The sequence below is a fragment of the Malaya genurostris genome, chromosome 2 (assembly GCF_030247185.1).
Source record: "Malaya genurostris strain Urasoe2022 chromosome 2, Malgen_1.1, whole genome shotgun sequence".
In the NCBI taxonomy this organism is placed as follows: domain Eukaryota; kingdom Metazoa; phylum Arthropoda; class Insecta; order Diptera; family Culicidae; genus Malaya; species Malaya genurostris.
The window spans coordinates 36,831,061-36,843,359 of record NC_080571.1 but is presented as its reverse complement, the minus strand read 5'-3'; the positions used below and the strand labels follow the sequence as shown (position 1 = coordinate 36,843,359).

The 12,299-nt window shown below is 38.2% G+C and overlaps 1 protein-coding gene across 1 annotated transcript in view; it reads left to right on the top strand.

Annotated features, from left to right (window-relative positions):
* Positions 1-8,182, top strand: part of LOC131427836 (uncharacterized) — a gene marked incomplete at its 5' end in the record, with an annotated part of 58,057 nt that extends 49,875 nt beyond the window's left edge. The window contains 4 exons of the mRNA XM_058591378.1: positions 5,980-7,027; positions 7,096-7,285; positions 7,343-7,579; positions 7,653-8,182. Of these exons, the coding sequence (XP_058447361.1) occupies positions 5,980-7,027; positions 7,096-7,285; positions 7,343-7,579; positions 7,653-7,702 (1,525 nt within the window). The remainder of the gene's footprint in view (positions 1-5,979; positions 7,028-7,095; positions 7,286-7,342; positions 7,580-7,652) is intronic.
* Between the last annotated feature and the right edge of the window lie 4,117 nt (positions 8,183-12,299).

The window sequence follows — 12,299 nt, the reverse complement described above, 5'->3', positions numbered from 1 at the left end:
AATCTAAAGTTTTCACTTATAACGAACAACAACAATAACATCTGCTATCACACCACATAAGCAAATAAGCACAGTGCACAACTAGTAAATTTTGTCACGAGACACCACTGGTTACATTAAACATTATGAAACGCAAATAAATATTATAGAATAACCTGTATAGTTCTTTATAATAAAATAACGGTGGCTCTGAAAAGAACCTTTTATGAAAGCGTTCAGGATGGAGAGTGACGAGTTGAGTTCGAATTCCTGGATCTGAGTTCAAGAACTAAATTCAGAACTAAGAACAGACTCAGAATTCAGTTGGATTTTAGTTCTAGAACTACAATTTTGAAACTGAAATCAGTTCCGGAATCATTTTCCAGATTCCAATTCAGCACGCATGCTCTGAATTCTAAGCCCATATTCCGGAACTAAGCTCTCAAACTTGAAGACGATTTTTCGCCATGACGACCAAAATGCGTTGTATAGAGTACAGCAAAGCACAATTTCGCATAATTCTTTGGAAGTAATTTTATGGTTCTAAAAAGAACCGAATAGAAGAAGTCTGGAATAATGAACTGGACCTGAGTTCAAGAACTAAATTTAGAACCAATAGACTCAGAATTCAGTTTCAATTCTAGAACTATAATTTCGAAACTGAAATCAGATCCGGAATGTAGTTCCAGAATCCAGTTTCAGCACGCAGGCTCAGAATTCTAAACCCATATTGCGGAACTAAAATCTGAAACTTGAATTTCTCGCTACGACTACCGAAAAGCAAATGAGAACTGCGACCTGAGCGTTTGAGGTTTTAACCACACAGAATGTGCACTCTCCGTCGCTGCTGGTTGATGATTTCACTCCCACGACGTCTGCTTCCATAGAACGCACGAAAAGAAATGATCGATTTTCGATCACGGTTCCCCTTTGATACGCATTCAGTTGAAGATATGTGCCTGACGACCTCAAAATCGTCGTCCTTGCGCGAAAAAGCCAAGCAAAAATAAAGAGTTTTCCGCGTTGTTTTCAAAGTTTGAGAAAACTTAATTTTTGTGTTGTTTGTGGTTATCTCACACTGTTCAATATATTATCCTAAATTCCTGATCATAGTTTTGATGAAATGGTGAAAGAATTATGTTGCTACCGTTAATACAAGTCGAGATATTTACGATTAAGTTTTGCCCATTCTTCCACATGGCTTATTTTGAAAAGGTGCCCCACAGTAAAGTAAACCGTATTCACGACAAAAAAAAACATTGTTCTACAGATCTTGAACGATCTGTAGGTACCAAAACGCACATTCAATAAAATCTCCAAACCCCGAGAGGATTAAGAGATTTTACGAAAGTGACACAATTCTGCATTCCCGGAAGATTGCAGAACAATTCGCAGTATGTATGAGCAGAAGTAAACTCGGCACCCCATAAGGGATGCCAAATAATCTGCTTAAACATTTTAAGGTCAATTTAGAAATAATTCATTCACTTCAGAATATCGACGATAGAATATCCTTTTTATTTTAGCTCCCCATGCACAGATTCAACCAAGTATGGAGAACCAAAAACCCGAATAAGTAGTTACGTCAATGCGGGTCAGTTACATATCAGATGCTACGAGGTACGCAATCGCGGTTACTCAAATCACACGAATAATACTCAGCAAGCTGAATAGTAGCCATGTGATAATTAAGTTTGCAATGTCCAGTCAAAGCTTTGACCAGAATACTGCAATGATGCTTGGAAAAAATGCAGGTTCAGGACCAACGAAATCATTCGTTGGACCAGCCGTAGCCAACTCATCAGCCCATTCATTTCCAGTAATACGAGAATAACCGGGTACCCATAAGAAGTAAACAGCTTCAATTTGAGTTCGACATGCGATCAATAGATGCGACCGTGAATCATTCGAACTGAGAGCTTTTAAAGCTGCCTGGCTGTCGTTTGTTCAATCAATTCGTTTACCACAGATTCTCTGCTGAAGTGCCGATTGTATTCCACACAGAATGGCGTAGATTTCTGCTTGGAACACAGTACAGTATCTACCAAGTGAATGAGACTGCTCTAGCCTCATTTTACACCAGCATCAGCACGACCATTAAACAGAGAACCGCCCGTATAACAAACTATGTGTTCATCAAGTTGTCGGTCCAAATAACCAGACAACCATTCCTCACGAAGAGGTTGTTGGGTCACTAGGAGCGAGTAAATACTCATCCCCCGTAACCATTTGAGACCACGAGCGAGTGTGGCTAGTAGCATAGTCTATAGGGTTACTGTTCCAAAGCCCTGTAACCTTAAGACGGTATGTACAAGATAATGCTTCTTGTCTTAGGAACACATGTGGTGGTTTAATGCGCCGTAGCTTCTCTAGAGCAGCAGTAAGAGCTGTCGTGAATGCTCCTGTCATAGCCATCAGGATCATCCTTTAAAGATGATTTAGCTTTCACTGAATTGTCGCAACTTCTCCTTTCTGCCACCATACAAGACATCCATATAAAATTGGTCTAACAATAGTTGTTTAGATCCAATAAATGTAACTGGCGAAACCGTAAGTCAGGAATCCAAGGTTATTAAATTTCCTTAACAAACCATCAGCGACTAGATTCCATAAAAGTGCGGATAGTACACCACCACGCCCAAACTCTTGGCTTCTTCATAAGGGTCGCGACCGCTTTTTGAAATAAATTTGACAATTATTTCCTTCCAAGCTTTTGTAATATATCCTGTCGCAAGATTAAAAGTAAGTATTTTCTTCCAAACATGTTCATACCCTTAATGCAGTAACACTGGGAAAACTCCATCCTTTCCAGAAGACTTGTACGGAACTCTCAACTGCCCATTTGACCGATTCAATCGTCACAATTCTTCGAGCAAGGGCCCAAGAATCGTGACTACCCGAAAAAGTTTCATGAAGAGCTGTCGGTGATGGCTTCATACATCCTGGAAAGTGAGTGTTAAAAAGATAGTGAAAGACATCACCTTCATCCGACAAGTACTCTCTATCTGAAGTTCTTAAGAAACCGACATTAAAGTCCTTAGATTTCGAAAGTAACTTATTCAATCTGCTAGCCTCGTTGAGACTAGAGACATTTGTGCAGAGGCTTTTCCAACCACTTCGCTCAGACGATCAAAGAGCATTTTTGTAAGCCCTTCGAGCGAACACGAATGCCTCCGACCCATCTCTGCGTCGGTGGTTCCAAGCTCTTCTGCATAGATTCCTTAGTCTAGCAAGTTCAGCATTCCACCAAGGAGTTCCTCTAGTAGCTCGCACAATCCGAAGTGGACAAACCTCTTCATATGCTGCAACTATGAGTGAGTTTGTCTCGTCGACAACATTTTCCAAAACAATTAGGGTTTCAATTCATTTAAAACTATGATTTAAAACTGTTCTATCTACTTAAAAATCTCGAATGAAATTTGAAATTATCTGTTCACATACAGATTTATCAACGTATCTTTAAATTCATCCATGAAAACTTAAAATTTCCCAGATTCGAAAACTGCACTCAACCTCACTTCTTTGAATTTGATATTACATTTTACGATTTCTCGATAAATATGAATCGAACATACCACGGAAAGTCATTGAAATATTAATGATCGAGTTTTTTACGCATTTTTCATGTGTTTTCGTTTGTCAGTTTGGATCCATGAGAAAATTTAAAAAAAAAACAGCAATATTCTCAAATCTTCAAGCAAAATCTGAATATTATCATCATTATTCAGTTCAACGCTCGCTAGTTGAGCAGTACAGCGTTCGCAGAAGAGTTGGCTGAATTCTTCAATATCGACCGAAGCAGAATTGCTACTGAATGAAATACGAGTCAATCTGTGCAAAATCTGTGACCTTTTCCCATAAAATACATTGTAGGGCGGGATCGTTTAAAAGGTCTCATCACGTTCTAGTGCAATGTTGATGATACAATTTTGCTCCGTTTTCCCCCTAGCAATTTGAAGACTCACTGCCAGTCTGTGTTCACTTTCGGAAATATGTAAACATCTGTGTGTTGAAAATCTGTTCCAACCCAGATTAATCTGCGAACCTAGCATCTTTGAATACGAGGTGTGAAGCGATGGTCAAAACCGTCGGCAGTGTTACAGGAATCAATGGGGGTGACATTATTATGACATGCTGTGATTGGCTCGTTAAAACAACAACATGCAAACCGATTTTTCAATGCTATAATATTGAAATTATGTTCAATTTAAAGTTAAATGTTTTCGAATCGATTGATAGTTGAGCTGTATAAATCCATCAACAAACTGCTCTATATGCGTTCAAAATTAGGGCGGAAAAACGTCACGCGACTAATTTTGCTATTTTTATTGGCTCCAGGCTTTATATTGTAAAAGGGTATGGCATTTTCAATGTCAAAAATTTGATAACTATAAAGTAATAAGATAAAATGTTGAAATTGTATTGTCGTCGGGAAAGTTCTTCTAGTTCGCATGCTATTGTTTAGGTATTATCTTGTACGTAAAGACATGATGAAGAGACTTTTGGCTAAAGCAGTATATTAAATCGATGCTACCATTCTCGACTCGATTTGTGTAAATCTAACCGGTAAAACAAAATAACTTTGTCAAATAGTCCGTTGAAATTGCTGTTTAACCTTAGAAATAATTTATAATATATAGGCAAACATTCTAAAAAAGCCGTTCTGATTCAAGATACCTCTATCGTTGACGTATAGGGCGAATATTAAAGGCCATATATTGATACCTTGCGGGGAAACTATTCTCTTATAAAAGTTTCTAGTTTAAAGAACTTGTCAGTTGATGGTCAAACCAAATCGGTTATGCCATACTGGCCCCCGATTTCCAGTTCCGGGACTCACAACAGTTTCTCGGATAGGGTTGAATTTATTTTCTGAAACTTGAATTTAAATGAAAGTATGTAGTCCATATCCAAAGTTTCCAATATGTTCAATATGACTGAACATTGTTCGAATTTATCTGGATTCGAATTCCGAAATAAAGGTCACATAATATTCATATCTTACTAGATAACATGACCATTTTGTCCCACAAAGTAGTAGTCAAAGGTTTCCGATTTGGTTGAGATGATCGAACTAATTTACACAATCTTGGTTTAACCAAGATTATGTAGTGTCATTGAATGTTATTATTAAATTTATCGATTTGCATACTAGGCCTACCAATTCGCACTTCGTCATAAAGTTTTAATCATCCACTGCTGAAATCACGACACTAACCTTTCCTCCACTCATTTCAGTAGGTCCATAAACTATGCATAACTCTCAATGAGCACGTGATTCATAGTTGGTTGGAGCAACGATTGTTTACTGTACGCACAGATAGACAAATGACTGCTCTGCAATAGGTGTATGAGTAGTGATCGCACCGTTAAGAATTTAAAAGCAAAGTCCTGGCATTACATTCCTTTTGTGGAATTTGGCCTTTTTGTTTCAACAGACTTCGCAGCCGATTCTTAGTGTACAGAATCATTGGATGACTAGTACTATGGATCCTACTGACACTAAGAATCCTTCCAGGTCGGGGCTCGAACATACGACAACTGGCTTGTAAGACCAGCGCCCTATGCATTGAACCACCAACCCGGGACAATTTTAAAACAGATTTCAATTTCGGATCTCTAAAAAATCGATACTTTTGTCCACTTTCTCCGAAGTTACGGAGAAACTAGCGATTCAAGGCATATTTATTTGACCATCCATCATCGAGTTTCTGCTAACTAAATTAATTTTGCAATCGATTTTTGACTTTTTTGGGGTCTCATTGTCATGACAATTCACAGCCGATCCTCCGCGGTCTTGTAATACCGGAACCAGATGTCGGTTCCCATTGATAATAATTCTGATTCGTTTGGAATTTTTAGAGTCTTCGATACAATTTTAGTATAGGCAAAAATTCAACAGTACTACTTAACACATGACTAAGGAATTCAATACAATATAAACGCTTCATGTTCGCAGTTTTTCACTGTAAAATTTTGCTAATTTTTTTTGTTTTCTAGACCGGCCCGTTTGCACCGGGAACGACGCCCAGATCGCGCCGTCTACATTCCACGGGCCCGCCGTAGTCAGACTACTCCACCGGTAACGGCGCAGTTACCCCAACAGCAGCACCAACTGGTTCAACAACAGCAATCTAGTACTACTTCTTCCTCAACAAACGCTTTCTGTCTGAGAGCAGACGCCCCTACCCCGTCAGTCTCGGCAGCAGTCACTTCTGGTATCTCGTACTCTCTAAGCTTTCCGCCAAAGGCGGCCAGGAAAGAGCGTAGCTCTCATGGTTCCACTGATAAGGACCATAAATCCAAAACGAAAGATAAACCGCCCCCAGCCGATTGTAATTCTGTGATAGGGAACCATTCTTCGAATGATTGCCGGACTGATATTCGCAGCGAATATTCGAATACGGCTTTAAGCTTTGGAAAGAATCGTAGTCATAGCGTAGAGGAAGGAGTAGCCAAGACTGGAATCGACCAGGAAATAGTTAAACTGAAAAAGCAAAAGTCCGAAGAAGCTCCACGCGAGAACGCCTTTGCTCAAGGCTGTGATCTCGTACCAAAATCCAATAGCAAGAAGGAATCTTCTAAAAGAGAACGTTCCGCAAGTAGCATTTCGGGCGAAGTGGTGAACGGAAGTACAAATCCGAAAGCAGTAGATAGTATGAATAAATCAAATAAGCATCGCAGTGCCAAGCAGCAGTCGACTGCTGCGCCGTTGATCATTAATGGCACAGAAGTTGCGGATAAGCTTGATAGAGATGAGAAAGAACTCCGAAGAGCTTCCCAAGAGATTAACCGTAGCAATAGAAGAATCATCAAGCAAACATTTGCCTCCGATGTGTTGGAAATTTCCGAACAAGTAGCGACCGAGAAAATAGATCAGGCAAATGGTCAAACCAAATCGGAAGCTACGCGACAGGTTAATCCCGAGGAAGACGACTGGGAATCGATCTACGATGATAATGGAGACTGCCTTAATCCAAAGCTCATGGAGGAGTTGACGTCGGCTGTGGGGAAGGTTTCTATCGAGGTTCCTAAATCGGATTATAAGGTAGTAACAAGCTAACACCAGTAACAATATAATACTTTTTCTCTACATCAAAACTCATTCAATTGCAGTTATACCAATCGAAACACGCTGCCCTCAATGAGGAAGAATTCCCCCATGTCTTGGAGGTGTCCAATTTTCCGGTGGAATTCAAAACGCAGGATCTCATGATGCTCTTTTCGCAGTATAAGGAATCTGGGTTTGACATCAAATGGGTTGATGACACTCATGCCTTAGCGGTGTTCAGTAGTTCCAAAATTGGTAAGTTTAGCATACTCTCTTTAATTTGGTAATTACAAGGAAACTGTTTTTTTTTAGCCGCCGAAGTACTCGCCAATGGTCATACGTTTGTTAAACTGAAACCGCTTGCTGAAGCAACCGTCGAATCTCGGTCCAAGGCCAGGAAGTGTTCCAGCTCACTGCAACCATATCGACCCCGGCCGGAAACATGCGCTGCCTTGGCACGTAGGCTTGTGACTACCGCCCTGGGCGTACGACTGAAAACTGCCCCCGAGGAGCGAGAAAATGAACGACGCGTTCTGCGGGAAGCCAAGGGTAAACAAAAAAAAAATGAAACAGTTTCTCTTCCAATGAACCTAATTATTTGTTTGATTGTGTTTGATTTTAGAACGGAAACTTCTCGCTGCCAAACAACGGGATGAAATATGGGAAAGCTAAGGCTTCGACGGTTTATCTTTCCCCTGGTATCAGTAACTTGTTTAGCTAGTTTTTTAGCACGGCTGCCATAAATAAGTGAGTGTGTATTAATAAGGATCTACTACTGTACAACGGAACAACGCTCCGTGTGGTGAGCTTGATCTTTTTGGTTTGTCAGCAGATGGGTTATGCTACCGCCGAACAACATATATTTCTAACCAATTTTAAGAGTAACTTTTCAAGTCTATTATCAATCTAATAATCAGAAAGAGCATTGGACTTCAACGGTCACCTGTCCTACGGTTTTGCTAGGACATTTGTCTGAAAGAGTGATCTTGAAACACAATAAACAATAAGAAATATAAAGTTAGAGTGAAATCAATTATACTTATATTTATGATCTATTATAAATCAAAACGGTAGTTGTACAAACAAATGAGTAAACTTTATTTACATGTTTTAGCGTACATGGATCCCATTAAGGATAGGAGGTTATTTTACTACAAAATAATAACAGCGGTTATTGTTAAAATATATGGGATGACAATCTCGAAAAAATAGGAATGTTTCATTTATAAGTGGTAAATCACATTAACTCATAATTTGTGCTCGCAAATTTTAGAAACTGGTTTCAGTCCCTTATTTAGAAATGATTCTATGATCAATTTTAGATAAATCGATGAACTGTCTGTTTATCTTTGAAAGGTATACAATTTTTCCACTTTTCCTCTACATATACTGAATATGTCAACATAAAAAGTGTTTCGCCCTTTTTCAATTTGTTTATTATGCTGTGAATTATGAAACTACGCCCTCGCTCATTTTTCGTGAAATTGGCACGTGTCCGCGACTAAGACAAATCTACGGGTAATTGTATCGTCTCACGCGAAAAAAACATATCAACCGGAAACCATCTAAACTAACACAAATAAATACGATAGTCCCACAACACAAGGGCCTAACTGCAAATGAGAGCCTCTCTTTGTTTACTCTCTCTTTCGATTATTACGGAGCCATAACTGCAATTCATCCAAAGTTTCCAATATAAATCGAAAGCTTGTGGTTTTACCTTGAAAGTTTGGCAAAGAGTAAGGCGTCAAATATAAAGTTAGTGCGGTAAATCGTGAAAGGAAAAGTAAACAAAGAAAAACTGTCATTTGCAATTAGGCCCTTTTGTCGTGGGACTGTCGAATAGTTTTGCAGTTGACATGGAACACGGAGGGCGAAACTTGTGTAAACAAATGGTTTCTTTGAGTTTTGTAGAATCCGAATTTCTAGGCAAAATTTGAAAATTTTGAAGCATTTATTCGTGGGAAGGAAAAACTCGATTCATTTACTTTTGTGAATAAAAAAAAACTTGATAAACAGCGGATACGTTTGCAACAACTTTATTTATTTTGTTAAAAAACTCCCACTAAAAAAATTGTGCTGTACTGAACACGACTTTATTTTAGTTTGACGCTTCATTTCTCTCCCTTTTTGGTAACGCATATAATATATGATATTATCAGAAAGTTTGGATGCTTGTATGATATGTAGTTTTTCCTAATTTTTTTCCGTGGCCAACAAATGGTGCTGTGTATACAACTCCTCTGATTCGCCATGCATTAAGGATCAAGAGTAAACTACACACTTGAATTTTATAGCTGAGTCTCGGCAAAAATATGCCGAGATTCGCTTAGCCGAGTAATCAGCAATCATCTCGGCAAAAATAAAATTACTGAGCGTCTCGGCACCCTCAAATTTGACAAACGTCAAATATTGCCGAAATCGTCAGCATAAGATTTACTGTTTTTTTTTCAGTGAAACGTTCACTGAATATTCGGTAATCCAATAAAACGAAAAAATGAAAAAATATATTACCGAATCATCAGTAATTAAAAATCTAGTCGATTAATTTTGTTTGTAATTTCTCAACATTATAAACACGCCATTTAGAATCAAAAATTCATTTTATTAACATTTAAAGGAGGCTTACAAATTTGTTGCCAGCATGTAGCATACAAAAAAATTATCGGAAGGCTCGCATTTGATACCGAATACTGTAAAAACCATGCAAAGAGTTTTAAATGCTGACAGTATTTCCGGTCCTGTGGGAATTATTACATCTCTCTATGTATCAGATATGCGATAATGTGCCAATGTATTTGACGACACGACAAGTCACTCGGCATGAAAAGTGTTCTTGAACGGTTCACTATCATTAGGCAACCCCTTGGTAATGATAAAATTATTATTCTGAAGCAACTCTGTTTCAAAAAGGCCAACAGTAAACAAATGAAAAGTTGAAGAAAGCTGCGAAAACTCAATTATATTTTATTCAGTGGTCTTTATGTAAATTTTGTGAGGAAGAGAAACTATTTGATGTGAACGACAGAACCAGATACCACAGTCATCAATAGAGCTAGCAAAAGAGAAGGAGAGTATTCAAATTTTGGAATTTGGTTTTTATCAAATGAACAGTTTCCTTCTTGTATCTATTCTCGTTTAGCTAATACGAGCTTCGATTTCCTGTAGATTTCCAAAAAGGCACCATCAATCAGTATCAGAATCCGCAATACAAAAGGATCGCTGTTTAGTTGCACTTATTGATACATTTTACGAAAATCGGAAACAGTCGGAGTTTTATGTTGTTATGAAAAATTCGTTTACATTTACACAGAAAAAAGTGAAAAAATTGAGAGTACTTCTAAATTACCCTAATAAAATTGTTTTTATAGCGTGTATTCCGAACTCAAATTTTGTAATTCCAGGAATGATTGCATAACACATGTGCTGAAAAGTGCCGGGCCTATCGCATAGATGGCGCTAGTTTTATTGCAGTCAACTTTTTTCAATTAATACTAACTTTCAAAAGACAGCTGTTACAATTTAATGATATTCTATTTTTTAGTTTGTGAGTTATTGTGCTAAGAGTGACGCTACTTTTGTTATTTTTAGTACAATGGACCAAAAACAATTTCGTGTTTTAAATTTACACTGCATCTTGATGGGAAAAAATACAGTTCAAGCGAAGCAAACGCTTGAAAAGTGTTATGGAGACTCCGCTTCATCAGATTCGTTTTGATTTATCGAAAAGTGAAGTTGCGTGTGTTAGCTGAAATCGTAAAGATATCAGAAGAACGTGTTGGCTTTATATTGCATGAGCATTTGACTATGAGCAAAGACATCATATTAACAAGATATCCAGCTCTCATATTTCGCGAACAAATCATTGACAACATCCTTCTATGCGAGCATGGCGCCCACAGGCGAGTCCGCATCGAATCTCGTACATAGTAGAAGTTGCACAGACTAACAGACAGGACACTCAAATTACATTCTTCAATCATTTTAACGGTCATTTTGAATATTCCTTTAGTTGGGACAGTACTCGCATATGTCATGGTGGTGCCACGTTACCCTATCAAAAACATCCTGTCTGTCATCTAGACTGTGTTTATTTTTTTCATTTACCAACAGAGTTGCCATTCATACAGTATTACCTGTAATGTATTGATTTGTATACGTCCATGCGAATTTCATGCAGGATACCGATTTAATACATATTGCCAAAACTATATACATAATTGTGCCTACTTCTCATCCTCCAACGCAATACAAAATCGAACCCGTTTTGTTAAAATATTTACTTGCTTCTGGTCTTAATTTCGGGTGAAAATTACCAACACAATAAAAAATAGTCTTTATGAACAACGTTGAGAAAAATAAATGGTTACCTTCCAACATCGCTAAAAAAATTAAATATATTATCAACGTAATCCTATAATTTATTGTGACGATTCATTTTCAAATATTATGATGAAATCAGGCATCCCTGCAAGCAGCTGATCGGTGTTGACAAACGAGGGGAAACCAACTAGTAAAAAAAATTTTACATAACACAAGGGGTGTACCGATAGTAAATAGTTCGCACAGTACAATATAGGTGGAACTAGTGCATCACGAAAAATTATTTTTTTAAGAATTTACTTATACTGTCATGTCTGTTAGTCTGTGGAAGTAGGGGAGAGAAATGTCATATTCGTGCGCGCCAAAAAAAGCAGCTCTGCGCACCCATACAATTGACATGGTATGTTAAATGTGATGCCGTGTGGTGGCGTTGCTGAACTGAAGGTGTATTTCGCTCCAAGCTGACAGGGTCTGCTATGAGACAGCTCTGTTCAAAGTGAGTGCCGCGTTTGCTCACTGTTGAACAAAAACGAGAACGTGTTGATGATTCTGAGCAAGGTTTGCACATGTTTAAATGTAACAAACCGGAATTTTTGCATCGATATGTGACAATGGATGAAACATGGGTTCATCACTTCACTTCGGAATCGAAACGACCGTCATCTGAACGGACATCAACTGGCGAACCTCGTCCAAAGCACAACAGTCGGCTGGAAAAGATATGGCCTCGGTATTTTGGGATGTGCGTGGTGTAATATTCATCGACTATCTTGAGAAAGGAAGTACCATTAACAGTGAATATTATATAGTGTTATTAAAGCGTTTGAAGGCTGAAATTGCAAATAAACGACCACATATGGCAAAGAAATAATTTGTTTCGACAAAACAACGCACCGTGTCTCAATTCAATCAAAACAATGGCAAAACTACATGAATTGAACTTCGA